The sequence below is a fragment of the Tyto alba genome, unplaced genomic scaffold (genome assembly GCF_018691265.1).
Source record: "Tyto alba isolate M040663 unplaced genomic scaffold, T.alba_DEE_v4.0 Super-Scaffold_46, whole genome shotgun sequence".
NCBI lineage: Eukaryota > Metazoa > Chordata > Aves > Strigiformes > Tytonidae > Tyto > Tyto alba.
The window spans coordinates 1,341,771-1,363,365 of NW_024881322.1; the positions used below are offsets into that span (position 1 = coordinate 1,341,771).

The 21,595-nt window shown below is 34.8% G+C and overlaps 1 protein-coding gene across 4 annotated transcripts in view; it reads right to left on the reverse strand.

Annotated features, from left to right (window-relative positions):
• Positions 1 to 21,595, reverse strand: part of NEK10 (NIMA related kinase 10) — a 102,038-nt gene that overhangs the window by 20,289 nt on the left and 60,154 nt on the right. For 3 of the 4 annotated variants that reach the window (XM_042806539.1, XM_042806538.1, XM_042806540.1), the window contains 5 exons: positions 12,943 to 13,105; positions 12,768 to 12,854; positions 5,209 to 5,257; positions 4,946 to 4,983; positions 949 to 1,049 (listed from right to left, as the gene is read on the reverse strand). In XM_042806539.1, coding sequence (XP_042662473.1) covers positions 949 to 1,049; positions 4,946 to 4,983; positions 5,209 to 5,257; positions 12,768 to 12,854; positions 12,943 to 13,105 — 438 coding nt within the window. The remainder of the gene's footprint in view (positions 1 to 948; positions 1,050 to 4,945; positions 4,984 to 5,208; positions 5,258 to 12,767; positions 12,855 to 12,942; positions 13,106 to 21,595) is intronic. The other variant, XR_004407723.2, reaches the window with a different exon arrangement.

The window sequence follows — 21,595 nt, forward strand, 5'->3', positions numbered from 1 at the left end:
TAGCAGGGGAAGGAGATAATTTCCAATTATTTTAAATAACAATTGTTTTCTTTGTCTCTGATAAGTTATTTCCTATATTACCTGTTTTGATAAGCTTGACAATTTAAAAAAAAAAAAAAAAAAAAGTAAAACACACAGAGGTTCAGTTATGCTATTTTGTTCTAAACAAAAATACACAAAATTGGCTCAGCAATGTGAAATTCCCTGAGGTGATAAACATCACTTCCCAAATATAAACACTTCATTTTGTGAAATAAAAGTACGTTTATTTAATAATAGGAAATTTGGGAGGTAACTGAATGGCAGCCATCTTTCTGGAGAGTAAAAAGTTATCTGTCACACATTTACCTTGAGAGATCAACGTAGATTTAGATCAGCTCCATTTTTGTTTTGGAATTACCATGAAATAACTTCAACTCTCTTTTACTATGAAACATTTAAACTTAATTTTAAAATAAGTCTTAAGTCTGAAAAAGATCTGACATTTCAAAATACTGAATATGTTAAGTAACTGAATGTCAAGAAATTATTACTATTTATTATCAAAAAATATTACTTATAAGTTATTTAGAAATTATTACTATAAAGAAAAGCATTTTATGTACTCTCCACGTCAGTATATGATATTAAGTCACTTAAAACATTCATATTGCTGCCACAACAAAATGTTGTAAAAATAATTTACAGTACAATCCATTTTTCTGAGGTGAGCCAATTATTTTTTTTTTTCATATGACTCAATTATTGCCATCCTCCACATAACTAATATTCAAGGTTAGTCTTTATTTAAAGGATATCTTTTTAAAGCATCCTGCCATCTGCAAAAATGTCAAGTTCTGTTGTTTTTAAAGAACAGTGACTAAATTAGCAGCGCTTTGCAGTACCATCATTTTGACAACAGCAAATAACTAAGAAGTATAGAATGTCAAAAGCAACAGTAATGCCTACTTGAGTGATGAAGATAATTTTGTGCAGCTGAATAAGAATCTGCTGAACAGGGTCACTGATCTGACGCACCTTCCTTTGTGCTACAGCAATTCCTGCTGATGCTGTAGATAACAACATTAAAATCAGGAGGACAGCTCATTTTGTTGCCTTAATATATTAATAGCATACACTGTTCAAAATCTGTAGATGGAAATATTAAGTTTTAATGCATGACTGGTATTTCCAAAAGTGTTGGGAACCAAAAAAGGATAATCTAAAAACTTAAAAGATTAGACAACATAATTAATAATGGGTTGCAAAAGAAAATCCCTTTCTCTGATTAATTTTTAAGTTTCTCTAAGAGAAAATAATTATTAATGTAGCCCACTAATCATAAAAGCTTTCCCACATTAATTCAAAAGGAAATTTAAAAATATGATAAACAGAATTTTCTTATTTTAACTGATTTTTTTTTCTTTTTTTACATAGACTAGTACACATATTTATTTTTTATATATTTTGATATGGTGAGATTTATTTCCATTTTGTCCTACGAATGACAATAAAATGTCTGATGTGGACCATCTGTAGAACAATTTTATTAAAATATATTCTCTTGTTGCTTTATAGCGATGTGTGTTGCTTTATCACAGCTACTTTTTGTTTCCAACATCCAGCAAGAGCATGTTTTGAGAGAAACCTCAGGAAAATGTGCAAGAATCTATGAATCCCTTGGTTCGCCTACTTTGCAATAGCAAATTAGTGGTTTTTTTCTTTGTCATAAATTCCTCCCCACCAGAGATGCCGCGTCTAAAGGACGTATTGATGGAGCCTGGAAAGGACCTGTTACCAGCATTCTCCACCATCAAATCGACACCATCATAAAGCAGGTAAATGGCATTTTTCATGTTTAGAATAAAAGAATGCCAGTGCTAAGCAAAGACTAATGCTGTAAAAATTCCTCTCCCGCAAAAGAAAGTCTACAGACAATTGCTCTCTATTCCAGACTGCATATTGCTTCTGATGGTAAATTCCACAAAAATAGTAGTGTTGACCTGTGAATGTAAGGGGGAAAAGTGGGGGTTTAAAACTTTTAAATGCAAAGCTAGTTAGATATTGATAGAAAAACGCATGAGCTTAAGCAAACCACAAAATGGGGTTATGCAAACCAGAAAATATTAACACAGATGAAATTCCATGTACATACGCATGTAATTATGACCCATGCTCATTACATATACACGACATATAACGAAAATTTTAGCCCCTTCCCTGCCCCCACCACACTCTATGGGATATAAAGTTGTCCTGGGTGAAGAAAAAGAAAAGACAAAACAAATCTAGAAATTAAATATTTTATCAGTTTTGAAGTGTTGTGTCTCTTAATATATCTCCATATCATTTCTCTAATTACTAACATTTCAATATTAACATAGACTTGTACACTAGACAGATCAGAAGGTAAAATATTCATTGACTAATTACTAAGAAGAGATCCCTAAATTGGAGATCCACAATAAAAGTATAGGCACTTTGAGAAAATAACATTGCCAGAAGTTGCTTCTAATATTTTCTTCTAAAACAGATAATTAAAACCGCCCCTTTTAAAAAAAACATACTATATTTGAACATTTCCTTTAGCTATTATCTAACAACCAGCACAATAGATACGCATACACAAATTCATAAGCGGTGCACACACAGGCTTATATTTTATAGCTTAACTATTTAATTGGGTATCCAAATGTAATCTTTGCTAACAAGCATCCATCGTACCCCCTAACAATGACACCACATTTTGTAGTACAAACTCTGAAATAAAGAACAGGGTCGGTTTGGAATTAAAGGAGAAAACATTTCTTTAGAATTAAGAGTATTACAGCACTTCAAACATTTAGTCTTCTTCATATCATTTTTATTAATTATTGTTGATTTTATTTAGATAAGTTTGAATTAATTATCATGGCAAGAAAGCTGAATTATTCTTATGAAAATAATGAGCAGGTATAAACCTGTTCCTCTTCTTCTAAATCTAGACTACCATCCTCTGTGAAGCAAATCCACATCCATAACGTATACTTTTCATAGACAAAAGCACTGCAAAGGAAGTCATACATGAACTGAAGCTATGCTTTTTTTTTTTTGGCAAAATTAGTTTAACACAACAATTTTAACCTCTTCATTTACCTCTACATGTGTTCAAATCAGATTAAAAAAAAAAATATATCAGCTATGTGAAAATACTTAGTTCTTGGGATCAAGAATGGAAAACAAAAGCTGAAAGTGAAAGTCTATTTCCCCCCACTGAGCTGCTGTTCGGGACTTAAACAGCCATTAAATCAGACATGTTACTGGTCATCAAGAATTTGAGGCAGATATACTGGTCTGCTGTAGGTACATTTTTTCTCACAGGACAAGTAGCTTGGTGATTAAAAGACGGTGTTCTTATTCTGAAGCAAAACTGCCCGAATTTACCAACATCCATGTGCTTTTTCTCCTGCCATATTTAATGAGATATTTGAAACGTACTAGCCGAAGGTCACTTGATAAAAAGCAAAACCAAATTCACTTGACTACCTAAATGAGTGAGAATTACTTAAAAATTTACAAAACACAGTAAACTCAGTACTGATTGTGGATATTATACCTGAAAGCTTGACTAGATTTTGTTAACTAAAGAGCATTATGAACTTACTTATTGAATAAAAAAAAAAAAAAAAGACAATTTGCGTTCCATGGAAAAATTTTGATTCCAGCCATAAGAACCAATAAGGAAATACTGCTGATCAAGCTTTAGGTAATTTAACAGAATTAGGACATGGAAGTAAACATAATGCATTCTACAAACTGTGCAAATTTACAAAATATCATTCAGATTTTAAATATAACAATTAAAACAAACAGAACAGCTCGATTCTTATTCACCTAGTGCTTCTCTATCATGCTTTCCCTGCTGCAAAAGAATGTAGGGCCAAAATAAAACCAGATTCTTGAATTTTTATGTGGTAAATCAGTCACTATTTACAGTTTTTAATTTTGGGTACTTAAGTTACACTCTCTGTCAGACCCAGAGATTAAATAAAAGCTTATCAGCAGGCTTCTACCATAAAACACTCAGTGTATCACTAAAGAACATTACTTAACAAAATTATGTTTCCAAGTTGAGTATTAGACCTGGATGCTAAGCAAAGAGCTTAAGTCCAAGTATTGAACTTCAGCCAGCAGCCCTGTATCTCTCTCAAATACAGTTATCTCTAAACTACGCTTCAGAGGCTAATTTGGATCTGTATTCTGAAATTTCCTAATAGATTTATATATTTAGAATATATAAATTTATACATTTATATGTAAATATATATAATTTTAAAAATCTCTAACACAAAGATAACATAATAAATAACTTACAATAATAAATAAAATATAAAATCTATAAAGTAATATATTTGAAATCTATATAAATATATGCATTTATAATATGTAAATATAAAAATATATATTATACAATATATAAATGTACATATTTATAAATTTACAAGGTCTCTACGAAACGTTAATTTCATAGGAGAAATTCCCATTGCATTTAGCAGAAGTTTAGGCAGCCTAACAACCATTAAATAAGGTCTTGCTGATTCACTAAAGGAATTAATATTTTTAAAAAATTCCTTAAGGATATTTCAGATAACGTATTTGTATCTGAAATATAATTCTCTCCTTTACTAACATTTAAAAATATAATTGCTAGATAATTATTAGATAATACCATAATTTTTCATATTGCCAAGAACTACAACTGGAAGACTATGAGACTGCCACCCTATCACACATAAATCCTCTATTTTCTTAGCGTGGGCACTGCATGTGAGTGGATGTACTCTCAAGAACAGATCAATAGACAGTAAAGCAGAAGAAATAAAAGAAGAGACACTCAATATGCAACAGGATAATAAAGTTTAAAAACTTGGAAATCATTAGATTTCATTTCAGTAAAGGTTTGGTCTTGTTGCAAGCACAAAATTACCTGGTCGCAGTCTTGATCCCAGACCTTCAGTATAATCTCTATTATTATTTAAAATGGAAAAAAAAAAAAAAAAAAAAAAAAGTAGTTTTCATTGTGTTTGGCATCAATGACTGCAGAAGAAAGATTTGTATACGAAGTTGTAATGATAAGTAAGGAAATGGTTCAAGGCAATTGTGCAACTGTTCCACTGTGAAACGACCAACTAGAATTGATCATAACTGAATAATTATATAATCTATATTGAAGTCATAAATTGTACCTACCTAATCCGAGGTTGTCTTTCAGAAGCACTAAAATTTCGTTTAATTATACCTGAAACAAATGCACAAATGTTATCTCTGCATTAAAAAAAAATATAAACATACATGTTAATATTTTCTATTTCCCAGACATGCCGTCAAAATAACTTTTAAAAAGCAGTGTTAAACAAACTCCGAACCCACATTTGACTATGGAGTTGCTGATTGATGTATCAAAGATTCGCTTGCATCGTAACTGAAATCTCAGCCTCGCACAGTATTTAGTGTTTTCGGAATTTCAGAAACTAACAGCACTTGCTGACCAGATGTCCACAGAAAATGTATCTGAATTTGCATTCAATTACTACAGTTACTGCTGTCACGTAGCCACAACAGCGTCTCTAGCCTGGATAAAAAGCAAGAATATTTACCCACTTTCTCAGAGGACCTTTGAGGGTTTGTCTAAACCTTGTTCTACCAGAGCTTTATCATCACCACTCGAATAGCTAACTACTCAAACTACTGCATACGCGAAACCTTGCTTCTTAAATAACCCCACTCATTTTAAGATCTTGAAGACAGAGGTATGACCAGTTATTGGTCAAATATCTAATCAGCAATAAAACTGAACCCAAACATTTATGTCATCTATTGCACAGTGCCAAAAAAATGTGAAGAGGTAGGGGTAACGTTTGATGGTATTTCTTATTTGTGCACTTGGAAGGCATTGTCTTAAAGCAAGTATTTGTCTTAAAACATTCCTGTAAAACCATTGTTTTGATGGTAATTTTGTCATATAAGACCACCCTCTCCTACAAATGCTATCTCATTTTGAATGAGGAATAAGTATATGTTTAAATCTAAAGATATTTCAGCTAACTGAAGGTCTGAGTAGTAAGATTAGGAAATTCTACAACAATTTTCCCATACAATTAATATATTTTAGTATAATACCCTGCATCTTTGTCTACACGAAATGTTTCTTCCACATCAGTAACATCACAAGCATTACCATAAAACAAGAACAGAGGTATCTAATTAGTCAAATAGTAGCTAAGGAAAAAAAAAAAAAAAAAAAAAAAAAAGATTTTTCGGCACATTTACACTAGTTTTCCCATTGTTGGTCTTGTCACAGCAATTATAGTAGTTCTAGAGAACAGTAGAGGACTTTCAGAGTGCAAACACATTTCTGAGAGTCTTAAATCTCTTCTTTGTGTTCAAACACACTTTCTGTCATGATCTGAAATATAGTGCCTCTATTTTTCCTACTTTTCTGAGAACCTTTGGATTAAAAAAAAAAAAAAATCCTGAAGGAAGCTTGCATCTGTCCCACCGAATTCCCTTCAAATCCAAAAGAAATGATACATCTTTAGACCTAATCTTTCTCCTTAAAAATAAGACACACGGAGAGAGAATGAAAGAAAAAGAAAGTATTTTACTCCTTACTCATGCTTTGCTTAGCAAAACATGATATTCAAACTCTGTAGTCGTTGGACCAAAAGAAGGTTTCACAGAAGCAGAGATTTACGTAATAGCAAATAAACGAGGCCCTCATAAAAGCAAAGATTCTTCAATTAACTTCAACACTGAGACAGGAAAATAGGAGAATACAGTATCCACTGTCTAGAAAGAAGCTCTTTGGGAATGAAAAAATACAATTGTGCCTATTCAAGAAGCAGACACGTTACCTGCTTAGGATGCAGGCACAATAATACAAATACAAAAGTAGAAGCTCTGACTGAACCTGAAACAGGTTGCTTGGGGTAAGGATTTTGAGTTACAACCTCAGACACTGTTAAAATAAAGACTATATTAAGGGAATATATGCACGAAAATCTGTAACAGAAGCCACATGGCTAGAAAGATAAATTTGAACACAGCTGTTCGCTAGAATTTTAAAAACAGCTCCCCTTTCCAAGTATTCATATACAAAATTGGATTCGAAATACTGTACCCTTTGGCTGCTTCAAATAAATGGTCTATCAGTAAAGGGCTCATATCCAAATTTGCTTAATTAGTTTTTTGACTCACCACATTTGACTTGCTAATCTGTCACCTTATGAGTGTATTTACAAGTCCATGATATTTCACACCAAAAAGTCTGTCTCACCCCTCACTGTACATGGTAGAGAAGCAGTATTTTTTGATTCGCATGCTAAAATTAGGAAAATAGTTATGAATGCTAAAAACAAACAAACAAACAAACAAACAAAAAAAAACAACAAAAAACAAACAACCAGAAATCATGATGCAGAACATCACTAAACAATAGCCAAGAGCCTTCAGCCCCATTTCTATTGCTTATTTTTATGAGAAGCTAGAACTGAGAGAGGAGACTCTACGTCAGACGCTATGAAAACACATTGGAATAACTTCTTCAGTAAGCACAGGGAGACTCAGACATCTAAAAATCATTGTAGCAAACACATTCATGTCTGCATACACACACTCATCGAACACTAATGACTTCAGTTATAGTTCTTGGTCGTTTGTGTAAGAGTTATGCTAATCATACAAAGCAAGACAGGGAGTAAGAAACAACGGGGGTGTGTAGGAAAGTTAATAGCATCAGTCATGGAGCACGTAGTGCATCCTGATGTTCGGCCCGGGGTTACCTGGACTATATTTCCTTTTACCGTGGTTACTCCTTTGACAGGGACAGGAAGAGTAAGACAGAATATGATTTGTTCAAATGCCTTGCAAGAGGGAATTTCTTAGTTCAAGATGACATCGAGGAAAATGAAATAGAAACCCTCCATCTCTTTCCTGGTTTGTGCCCACACTTGTCGGAATGTGAAAGACACACTGAAGCCAAAGCTTTTGATTCTCATCAGCCTCCCTACTCTGAATAGCTCAATGAAGATTCCTTGAGGACATTCAAAAATTTAAAAAAATATACATCAAATGAGGCATCGAGAATTTTTATGACTGCTACTTTGGTCTTTAATAGCTGATGTAATTAAAGCAACTTCTAAGGCTTTAACTTCATAATGTGCATTGACATCAGTGCATATCATACAAATACATTCTAATACGCAGTTTAGTGTTCTTCTCTTGCAGGCATCTAACCACATAATTTCAAGAAAAGCTTATAGCATGATATCAGATCAGAAAAACCTGGGAAGATGGTAATTTTTGCTTTGGCTTTCACTTTCATTTCACTGGTATCTTAAAAAAAACTCTGAAAACCCTTTCAAGTTTGATCTGACTGATAGGAAAACTGAATCACGATTTCGTGTTCGCAGAAAACTTCCATATATCTCCTTGAATGAAACGGAAGCAATGGAAGTGGTTTTTTGAATGTTGGCCTAATGATCTTTTCAGGAGAAAGGTCAAATTACCTTTATTTATACAAGATACTCTTAGCCTTTTAAATCACTGCACACTGGAATGGACAGTCACAACCATGTTAATCAAGCTGTTTTGCAGAGCAAACAGAATTAAGATTTTTGTCCACTAGTAATGACTACACGTACAGCAACAGAAATTACCATAACCATACTTTAAGCTTAACTCAAGCATCATACAGGAAAACCAGGTCTTGGCAGACCTTGCTCTAGCTGATGTCTTCAACCAAGTCACATTTGCCTGAGGTGTCAGGAGAAATCTGAATCTTAGACAAAAAACCAAGTCTACAAAACACTTAGATCTCCACAATTCTTCACAGACAGCCCATTGTGCAAATTATAGGTGTCTCGATGCAATAATCTTTTTCAACAAATTTCCTAAGCCTTCCCCTCACAATCCCAAGAACCCTATAGAGCAGATGTGAGATGATCTTAGCCCTAAGACTTACCAAACTATCTAAATGTCTTACATAAAGAAGAGATATCTTCTCAAATTGTGAAATCCACCAAAGAATACAGCTGATCTGAATTTTTTTAAAAAAAAAGCTCTATGGTAACAGAACATGCAAGATACAAGGTAGTTGTCTGCCATTAAGACCAAATTTTTAATGAAACTACTAGCTCCACACAGCAAGTGACATTACTGAATGGGTGTTTATTTCCTACTGCATTTGTCATTATCCTCAAAAACTGTTAAATTTGGAGCTAAGAGATGACCTAAACTCAAAGCCCAGTCACTTACACCATACAACATGCAGAGTTCCTATTTGGAGAGTATGCTGGTTCCAGAAATCTCCAGTTATTCAGCTGGACACGTTTGACTGCTTTGAGCGTTACCTGCACAAGACTCAAGTCCTGGCACTGTGTAAACAAGTTGTTTTTCTAAAAGCTCAACGGAAGGTATAGGAGACTTTTCTAGAGTTACATCACTAGAATACTCTTCTGGCAGTTCTGTGGTCTCTTCATTACATGGTAACTCTGAATACTGTTGCATTGCAAAAGTTTTGGCAAGGAAAGGAGTCCTGAATCTCAACGTCTTCGCTTATTGGTCACAAGTTCAGCAATTCCTCCAAATACTGGAAACATATATTAAATTATGAGGTAACAGAAAAACTCCTAAGCAAGATTCAGCACGACAGGACTGTGCATGAAGACTTCTTAGTCTCATGAAAAGCTAGTAGCTAAGCAATTCTGAAAGGGACCTACTGTATGTTTACTTTTTTATTGTGAGGAAGGTCAGAGGGCAAGTACATGAAACCCTAGGGACTAGGGATTTCTAACAGCCTATTTTACACAGAACTAGTCTTTCAATATATTCAGGACATTGCCCTGACTGCAGTGTAAATGAACATGATTCAAGGAAACAAAAAATATTTTCCAAAAAGTGTTCCCAGGCATAAATTTTTAATCTCTCTCTCACCCAACTGACATACTAGCTCTACCGAGCTGCTGTGCATTAAGAGATATCACATATTTTCCTGCTATTTGGTTTTACCAGCAGAAATGCAGGTACAGTTACACTGTAAATGAAAACCAAGTAAAAATCCCTTCAAAATGACTAAGCTACGGTGAAGTCGGGAACCTTCTTAATTATAAAATAAGTAAAAAATGCAACTATCACGCTGTTACCATCCCATCACTCTTCATTGCTTTTTGTCTCTACATGTCTGCATGCTCTGTCAATCTTTACAATTTCAAATTATAAGGACTTCAGGGGGAAAAACCCACTCCTCTCACTACTGCCTCTCTGCTTCTGAAATGTGCAGAATCTTGCTCCTGTAGGATTAATCTTTTCAAGTACTATGAACAGCTATTTCAGACTCTATATACCCTGCATTTGGCAATCTTAGTTGTTAGAGGAGCTAGTCTTATAGAACTTCATTGTCTAGACTAAGAACAATAATTCTTTTCTTAAAGCATAATTGAAAAGCACAGTGTATGTAAAATTATTAAAACTATTATAACAACTAGTGGAATATAAAGAAGGCTAACCACTATTACGCTATCACTCACACACCTATCTGCTGCTCTGCCACTGAAGAACTCAGCATATTACACCTTTTTACAAAATACCACCCCAGATTTACATTAGAGAGATATTTTTCTACATTTGCAGATCACGTTTTGTCTGAAAGTGACGTGATGGCAGCACGATTAGACAAACTTTTTCAGGACCCTGATCGATATACCCGTGATTGAAACTCACATTTTCACGTTAGCAGTTTCCAAGTTATCTAGATGAAAGTTGGTCACGTTTTCCCCTGTAATGCTGACGTGCTTTGCAAAACCATGTCTCATCATTCAAACGCTGTTAGCTACTTCCTAGTAACGAATGGAGCACAACCCAAGCAATACCCAGGTATCCTGGTTTTATAATAATTTTTTTAAAAGCTATCTTTTCTTTTTCCTTGGAAAGAAGAAAAATTTGCCAGCATTAATTACAACTGATCTACAATGCTAGCTTCAACATTATGTAGAAACTACAGGTGATCTGAGAACATATACAGCAGAATTATTTTTTGAAAAAGCAACCCTGAACTATCTATATAACAATTAAACTCTGTGATGGGACGAAAATGGACAGTGACTTCTATAAAGGCTGATTAAAGTTACTGGGATTAATAGGAACTGACTGGATCTTTCCACTTAAAGTAGTTCATTAAATCAATGGAAACCTGACACAAAAATATTTAAATATTAGAAAAAGTTGATGTTTTGTTAATGTCCAATCCTTAACACAGAAAAATTAACAAGGAAATAATCACTAATAATGCTTTGCATGTGGTGAGTTACAAACTACACAAAGAGTTCAAATGTCTGTGTACAATGCTGAACTAGCCCACAAAGATTTACATTTCTGGGTGATGCACAATGTGTTATTCTTCAGTATAAACACCAAAATAGAACGTTGCCTGCACAGGCTGCTTTTCCTCAAGGGATTCCTTCTATGCAGCCCCCTCCCACAGTCAGACTAGGATTTCCTGTGCCCTTCTTTTGTTACTCTCTTAGCACAAGAAAGTCACAAAGAAAAGCACTCTTTTTTTTTTTTTTTTTTTAATTTATTTTTTACAGAAAACTTGGATAATAAACTCAGAGCTGGCTAGTCACAGGTCCTGCAGCTTTTAGAATGGCAGGACATCCAGTTACAATTAGTACATCATAATAATGGATTTTAAGTAGAATTATCAAATCATTTATTTGCCCTGTAGAAATGGTTAATCATTTCAATTAAAAGCAGTCATATTTCTTCAATACCTGGGCCAAAATCTGAAGGAAATCCAGCTAGCAAATAGGACTAGAAACAGATAAAGAAATGTTATTCTAAGTTTTTTGAAGCCTGGGACCTTTCAACAAGAACATTTGTTAATCTTCAGACAACTACATTTGCTTAATCTTTTAAAAGTACAGTTTAAATCATCCACAGACTTTCTGTCAGAACTTCAAGGGATGAATAGAAATCTTAGATTTTGCTCAGCAATAATATCAATCTTTTTCTTTTAGTATAAAATGTTCTTTGATTTTTGTCTAATTAGAATCCCATCCTATTTAATAGATAGATCATGGTAGCTCATAATTTAGTAGGTAGCTCACAGTGGTTACAGATGTTTCACATCTTTTTTTTTTTTAATTTTCATATTTAGAATATAATCAAAAAAAACTGTTACTTAACACCCAAACACAGCTGGTGCTTTCCTATCTGATTACCATGACTAACTAGACAGAATTAATGCCGTGTTTTGTCACACAATCCCCTTCTAATCCAAATCTAGTCATTAAGCATTCCTTCAATTCCATTCAGTCAATTCATCTGGACAGCTAAAGCTTGCCTCTTTCAACTTTTTATTTTTACGCTTCAAAGAGGGCACTCCATTTATTCATATGCATCGCATTATTGTTACTGAGACAAAACTTTTCACGCTCTCTTCCATCCTTTTCTTATCTACACTAGTTATGTTTCAAATTTAAAAACACGTTCTTTTTTAAGTTGCCCAATAATATCCCAGTTTTCATAGCCATTACTGCAAACTATGGGGACAAGCTACAGAAAGACAATGCGATGCAGAAGATATTAGGCTGGAAAAGGCTGTCACAGAAGCACAGTTATTTTCTTTTTTTTCTTAGGACTCACAACGGATAGGGAACTTGCAACATATGGTTAAATACAGTAAGATTTTTGAATAAACAACAACTTTGCTGTTAGAAAGTGGTGTACGTTTCATTCTTAAGGAATCTTACCAATAGCAGACTCTTTCAAATGACTTGAATTGGAGCTGCTCAAGTTGTCCAATACATCCAGCTCATCATCTAATTCAGAGAACATGTCTGCACATAAAAATGAAAGCAAAGAAGCCTTTATCCCACCTCTGACCAGCATAAGAGTACTCCCGGTGCTGCTTTTGCTAATTGCTACCTTTCTCAGAGTCCTCTATCAGAATTTCTTCATACGTTCTCTCCTCATCTTTTCCACGTGCAGATTGACAACTTTCAGCTGGGAGATCGGTACTTTCTGAAAATTCACTTTTGCAACTAGCTGCTCCACTGCTGCTGCTATGAAGACTCAGCTTCTCGCAGTTCTGACAAGAAAGAACAAAAAGGAAATGTTGCAGATTGTCCTTACCCAGCCCTCATTAGAAAACCTGCAAATGAAAGTATCACTTGTGTATACGCACACATAAAAATGCACTTCTGTTCCCACTAAGCTGTTAGTCCAGGACTACATGGTACCTGGTTCAGCCACTGATTCTGAATTTAGAGCAAAACTTTCAAGCTCTTCATTTAAACAAATTATTTCTAGCCTTTACATGAAAGACATCTTTATTCTTGATGAAGATCTTTTCATAACAAGCACTGAAAGTGAAAAATATTAAACAAATGCCGGTCCAGAAAGAAATACGGAATAACACAAAATAAAACAATGGACAAAGATAGTAGGTTCTCAGACACGAGTAATGGGAGATTTACTCTCTTCCAGCTTAGATAATAAACAGCAGACCACGCAAAATCTGCACAACAGTCAAGATGGTAGTAAAATACGAAGTGAACTTGACACAACGTGATGCCAGAGAGACTCCCCAGGGCTGAACTCACCAAACGCTGACTGGCGTTACCAAAGCAGAGCTAAGAAATTCAAAACATGGAACATAATTTGCCTGTAACATTTAAATGCTGAATCTTGTCTGTAGCAGGGTGTTCTTATTTATGAGTATAAAATTCTGCCTCTGCTGCTGTCAATGTTTATAGCTTTTTTGGAAAGAACAGAGATCTCTGATCCCTGCTATTGCTTCTATTTTAATGCAACATATTTTGATGGCAGACTGTTTTTATGATGTCTTTAATATATTGTTCTGTGTCTTTTCGTATTATTTCTGTTTCACGTAAATAAATTCATATTTCTTTTTGCTCTACCTTGTCAGAGCAAGGTGCGATAAAGGAGAACGGGAGGTAGATTATATAGATATATTAGATTAAACAAATTACTATCTTTAATAGTAAAGTAATTTCAGGAGATAATACATCCTAAATATTTATATTCTTACCAAGTGTGTCAAAGACAATCTGGCACGTATCTAACAAGATGTTCTTCCAAAGTTTTTCCCACTAAGTATTTTGACTTTTTTGGGACACAGCAGATGGGGTGCAATAGAAACTCTTCCTCCAGAAACCTAACTGCACCCCTGAGCACTGACTACGCCACTCTCTGCATAATAGTCTGCTTCAATTACTTCCCCATCTTGTGTTCTAGTCCCAAAACTATAACTTGCAAGAGGCGGGTTGTCAAGATTTTCTCTTTCAATTTGGGTGGGAAAAGATCATTTTATACTCAAGTACTGGGCTGAGCTTATGTCCAAGGATGCCACAATAGCAGTGACTGCAGTGCAGCCACTAACGATGATTCCCAAGCTCACTTAGAGGGCTGTGCAGTCCTGGCACGGCTGTGCCCTGAGCAGCCAGGGCACAAATACCAAAGAGAACCAATTCACCTGTTGTACATCAAAGAAAACAACACAAAGACAAAGGTCAAACTGCACGGGCATTTCAAACGTAAATCTCCTTTCGACATTGCCAATGCTGAACCTCACGCTCAGGTGACTAATTGTTAACAGTAACTTGTAAATCAGGTGGAGCTAAGGGGGGGGAAAAAAGGTCAGAAAGACTGCTGGTACCAATTGGTGTCAGATCTAACTGCCACCTGAAGAAAGGAAACCTGTTTGAAATGCATGACCTGAATCCTGTAGATCTCATAATAAAAATAATTGTCAGACCTGCTGTAGAAACTGTTCAGAGATTGGTGAAACATACCACAACATCTTAAAGCAGATATATAAACTGTAAAGCTATAACCTGTCTATACAGAAAATCTGGTCCGTATACATAAAAATCCGAACATAGAAAACTATAGTATTTCATTACTAATCTGAGAGTAATAAATAAAATTACTGTGTTATATTTTGCCTTACCTAGCCAATAGCTAATAATTTTCAAAAGTGAGATTATATACTGTTGTTTCTCTTTTGAGTAGGACACCTGACTGATTTAGAAGGACAGAAGTACCCTGACTGGAGGAGGCTGGGATGCAAGTTCAATGCCTCTTCTGCTCAGCGTTAGGGTGAGACCATAAGGACCTAAATAAGGATATAAAGAGCATAATTTTCTGAGAAGAGCATGGAGAAAGTATTCTCCAACACCTTGAAACAACCATTTCCATGTCTCTTGGAGTGACATCTTTCAGATAAGCAGAAAGACAGATACTTCTCTTTTGAAGAAATCTGTGAAACAGCGGGATATTCAAAATGTCACAAGCATTGAAACACGAGTTAGATTGATATATATTCATGTCAGTCCAGTATTTTACAAAGTTTTCGGGAGGATTCATCCATTGATTCAGTTTACTTTCACATTTTCATAATGAACTAGTGCCTCAGTTTCTCCATGCGTCAGATTCTTTGCCACCTTTGTTGAAACGAACTGCCTTCGAGTATAAACACAGTTCAGAAGGAAATCTAAGGAGAAAAGAGTCTCTGTGCAAAAACTGTTCAAATTATGAACCAATGATTTTTTTTTTTTTTTCCAGGAATCATTTTTCTGACTGAGCAGAAGCATCTCTGGAAACACTTGAAATTCGTGGCCCAGACATGAAGAAAAACCTCTGTCTACAAGCTGAGACTCTTCATCCATATCAAAAAAAAAAAAAAAAAGTAGGTTCAACTACAATTTTTTTTAGCTCTGTTTTGCCATACTGTTGTCCAGAATAATTAACTTTTCTGTCTTCAAGAAATATAGAGCTCTCTAGTGGCATTTGCAAACAGTATTTAATTAATCTTCTTTAATAGAGACAAGTAATTACAGCGTTATACTAGTCAATTGAATTTCTATTTCAAGGAAAAAAAAAATAGAACTACTTCCACTATTAAATTATTGGTAAAAAACTAGAAGGTAGCAATAAAATGAGTAACAGCTAACATGAAACTGTCGGGGAAAAAAACGATACTAAACCAACATATTTCTTTCTCTAACAGCGTAACAGCTCCTGTGCATTAGGAACAAGAAGTAGATGCTATTTATAATGGTTTTGACAATGTTTCTCATGACATCTTACAAGAAAGCTAGGGAAGTGTGACCTAGAGAAAAATCATGATCAGTTGGTTGTATAACTGACCATAAAAATTGTACTGAACTTGGTAACTACTTCGGGTGTTTGTTAAACTGAAGATGGGTAGTGAGCACAATTTTTCAAGAGCCCTTCTGACCTTGTTCCAAAACCATTCAATGCTCTTGAATTGCAACAATAATCTGCATAATGGGATAAAGCACCTATTAACTGTGCCTAGACTGTGATACATTTGCATCCTATATCATATTACAGCATTATACATCATACACAGAGTTGCATCAGCGCACGTGGCAATAGGTGTTGAAGAAAGTTTTGAGAAACTGAAGAAACTAAAGGAACTGATGGAGTTGAAATAAGGAGAACGCAAAGTTCTATGAGCAGGGAAAGACAACCATACAAATGCACAGAGCAGGGAAGGACTGGTCGGACAGCAGCTCTGCAGGTAAAGATACGGGGATTTTGGTGGATCAGAACCAGAACATGACTCAATACCATGCCATTACGAAAAGGTAAACATCATACTGGGACGTATAAAAAAAGAGAATCATCCCTAAGAACTGTGTAACCTTTCTACCTGGTACCAATAAGGTTGTCAGTTGGAGTAATTGAGTCCAGTTTTGAACATGACACTTAAAAATTGTGGAGTACAGAAAAGGAGAAAAATTAGAATAATCAGAGGTCTACAAAACATGACGTAAAAACTCAGATTGATTAAACTTGATTATTCAGTCCAAAGAAAAAAATTACATAGGGAAGATACAACATAAGAGAGAAGTAATAACTCTTAGGTATTTCCACTGTGGGGCGGACAAAAAGGAAGCAGCTTAAGCTGCACAAGCAGAATTTAGGTTAGACTTTAGGACCATCTAACAGTAATTAAGTGTTCAACTACTGCATCTATCTGGGATCCTGCAGCGCGAAGTAAGCGTCCATGCAGTATGTAACAAGTTTGAAAGTGCTCAGTAAATGGAGGGTTCTGGGGATATTCTGGATTTAGTGCTCTCGGAGCACTTATATGACACTTAAGAGTGGGTCTGACAATTCCAAGTGTCATATACATTCCATATGTGCACATGCATATGTCCTTCTAATATCTCCTGGAATCAAGACATACGTAACACATCTACTCTGTCAAGCATACAAAGCAAGACCAACATTTTCTGAAAGCATCAGACAGACTGCAGAGACAGTATATAGCACAGTGTAGAGGTGCTATGGGTACACCCAGGATTTCCAATTATTCCAATTATCTCTGGCATTGTTTCCGGCACCCTCATGGTTTTCCAGACGTTATCGTCGGATGGAAAAAAAAAAAAAAGACTCAATCAGATATGTGATTGCTGACTGTAAAGATAGTTTTTGCATTTCTGATGGTTCCAAGCTGCTCCCTAATTTGGCATAGTTTGCCTTGGGAGAGACTTTCTATCACGTGATATTTTTATGACTGACTGGTCAAGTCATGGAGTGACAGGTAGCTCTAAGACTTGGAGATGGACAAGATAATCTCTGACAACTCTTCCTGCCTTATATTCTGTAATTCTATTAAAGTACTTTGAGGCACTAACAAATTGAATCTGAATTAATTGTATTTTAGGTTTGTCCTTAAGAGCTTGTTCATACATTTTCACAGGTAGTAACTTGGCTGTAATGACTATTTTCTACATTTAGCAACTCTTAACAAAATTGTATCTGTAAAACAGTTTTTGCATAATTATTTTATTCACCAAGCATAAAGAGTATAAACCTAAAAAGGTTACTTTTTTCTTATCACATAAACTCTAATTTCTAACATTTAAACTTTCAGTACCTGTCACATAAATGCCAAAACGGAACGGTGTCAGAACAAAATCAATGGAGTGAAAGGTGGGAGAAGAAAACAATTTATGGAATGCTAAGATTTCATGACATTCCTGAGTCCTCACTCATCTTCAAAGCAATGGGAATTTTATGCAGCAGTGCACAGACAGGTACTATCACCCAAATGTTTTAATAATTAAAAATAAATTTTAATAATAAAATTAATTGAACATAAAGATTGTACTATATTGCTGCAATATTAGTACCTGTTGTATTCTAAGTGTTTTAAAACCAAACATGTTCTTTGCTTCAACCAATACAGAAACAATTGCTGCATTCATACATAGTTGTTTTAAGAAAAAAAAAATTCTTTTATGCATTGATTGGCTCAATCGGGCAAAATATATTTCTAAAAACAAAGAAAATGGAAATTAAAATGAACATTAATCTGAACTTTATGTCTTTTTCTGAGTTAACAAAAATAAATAGATTAATTCCAAAAGAATTGCTAATGAAGCGCTCCTTCGCAATGCATGTGGTGATGCTTAGAAACTACTATGATTATTAGAACAATTGCCAACGGTGCAGAAATGAATTTGGGTATGGAGAGAAATGACTTAGTGAACATGCAGTTAAACCATTTTGTGTTTCTTTGCCTTTCAGTTAGCTGTGATCCTGTCCTTGTTTCTAGGTGTGGAGTCACTCCACAGATCACACTCAGAAACAAAAAGTTAAACCTCCTTTTCCATTATCTAAGCATCTTCGTCTCCCATTACTCCGCATAATTGGGAACTTCATTTAATACATGGATTTGCACATATGGATTTTAAAATAAAATGTGTATTCTAATGACATTATTAATATAAAAAAATAAAATAAGCTTATTACAAAAACCTGGTATAGAGAAAAATGTGACAAAACATGTGCGTCATATGCACAGAGAAGAACTTCAGAAATTGAGAAGAGGAAGTTACACTATCAGCCAGGGAGTCTATCATGCCTGCCCCATTTTTGTTATATTCTCTGAGAGTAACAGAAGGTACAAATGGATCATACTTTGTTATACATTTTTAGCTGACAGACTCCAATTATAAAGCTTACAGTTTTTTCTCCCACATTCAAAATATAGGACAGAGCTCAATATTCATAACTCGATATCGTTTTAGGTATATTGACATTTTATATTTAAAACTCTGGCAATGAGAAGTTATTCTATCTACCTGTCAAACAGTATGTGAACACATTGGCTTATCACAGGCTTCTAGGCATTATTTCTAAGTTTAAAACACTTCAGTATATACGCAGTAAATGAAACAATGGATGATGCCTGTGTAGCCAAACACGTATTTCCAAAGTAATAAAAGTGTCTTATTTTCAGTTTTCTGCAAACAGCCAAAATAACGCCTAAATTTTTCAAATCTATTACACCTCAAAAAAGCAATAAAATTATTATTTGGCTGGCCTCTCACCTCTTTAAAGGAAAATATTAGAAACATACTTTCATTATTGGTTAAATCAACTACTGTTTTGAGACTCGGATTTGGCTTGGAACACAGAAAAATCAACTTTGTCACTGGTCTATTTCATGACCTTACACAAACTACCTTTTTCCTCTCCACCTTCTCCTACCCAGAGCATGAAAATATCATCTTGACCACCTTGAAATAAAAAGTACTATGTGAGAGATAATTGGTACTATTATTATTACTTGTTTGGGTCTTCTGTATCCTGTGTTATGTCAGCAACCTTAACCTTTCGTAATCAAACACGCTAACTCTACTGAACGCCCTTCATCCCTACCTCTGCTTCTGTTCTTACATAAATAACAATTTCTACGGAAAACAAGGAAAGATATGAATTGATCTGGGGAGCTGATAATAATTCTTTTTTATTAGGATTATTTTGAGGTATGGATTTTAATTTAAACTTGCCAGGCAAGGTAACTACACTTCTCCAACACCATCCACTGACCTGCCTTTTGACTGCCTACTCATCTGCTGCCATACCGGTCTCAAACTACTGCCGAAACAGACTCCACTCTGGCTCCCAGAGATCTCTGTTGCTGAGTTCCATAAACCAGGACAGAGAGTACACTCTTTATTTCAGAAACATTCAAAATATAACACAACTGGGATGCAAAAGGAGGCCATAGGTACATTTCAGTAGAGAGAAAACAAAGTATAAATACAGTTGGCTTCGACAAAACACTGAACTACATGGCAGAAACCCTGAATTCTCTGACACTGTGGAAAAATGACAAATTACTTGGCTGTGGAATTACTGGGGCCTTGACTAAGATGAATTAGGTTGTCCATACCTCACAGTGTTTTTATTTCAGGAACACCTGCTTGAAATTCTTCCTAGTACTTTTAAGCAGAATATTGTCTATTTTTTCAGAAGTCAAACTTTTCCAGGAATAATTATTCTCTTTATTAGAAATCCTCCAACTTCATAAAATTTTCCTATAGTAGTGGGAACAAAGAAACAACATGGCTCCTCCTGTTTCTAAACCTTGTAGCAGTCCTCCGAAATCTGAAAGATCTCAGCCTGATTTATTCTCTCTTATTTACAGCAAGGAGACACAATTAGATCTCCCACTTCTCATTACTGAGCCACACTCCCCTCAGCTTCTGCAGTGTTCTGGATCTCTGTCAGATCCTCCTGTTGTACATGTTTCTTTTAATATACATAATAAAATATCTATTGGAGTGGAACTAGAATTACAGTATTCCTCCTTTGAGAAGAGAAGCCATTATCCCTCAAAATACAGCAACATTTTCTTTCTCATTTTGTAGATAGGTGTATTTTCCAAGTAATTATACAAACCAGAACTACTCTGACCTCCATGTAAAGTTATTAGCTCTATCATATCTTATAAGTGTCTGGATAGGGCACTCTTCTCTCAAGATAGGATAACTGCATTAAAATCCCAAATCAAGCAGCTTTCCATCCATAGCATGGGTGTTTTTACAAATTTCATCACAGTCATGCAAGAGAATGACTGGGTCAAGGTATGAAAAAATAATGACCTAAAACAAACTTCCAAATGCGTAGAGTAAGAAAACTCAAAAAACATGGAAAATAATTGCTTATAGTGTTCTAAGTTATAAATCTTACTCTATCTTTCTTTTATCTCAATACCTCTTACATTTCAAATGACTGGTTTGGTTAAGGTTTTTCTGGAAGTTTTTTGCATCCTTTTTATTGAAAAAAAAAAAAAAGAATGGTGTAATACAAATAACAATCTTGGACTGGTAGGTCAAAAAACTATTGAAAACAAAAAATCACTAACAGCTTCTACAAGTCTTAAGTTTGGCCAGGAAGGTGAAGACAAAGAACATATTGGAAAACAGTCAAAATCCATGAGTCTGGAACCAGGTGTTCTTGAAAACTTTTTTTCCTATACAGATGTTCTTGAGTACAACTACTGAGCCCTGATAAAAGGAATCTGCTGAACAGACAAGAGTAGCTGGTTGAAGTATAACTTCGCTTCACAATTACCATAACAGTAATATTCACAGTGAGCTTTTACTACACAAAAACACTGTCCTTGTAATTTTTAAAGTAAATTCTCTGAGATCATATACAAGTTCGCTTCATTATGTAAAATACTGACATCCTTCATGAATAGTGATTAAAACACAACCTAAAGCAA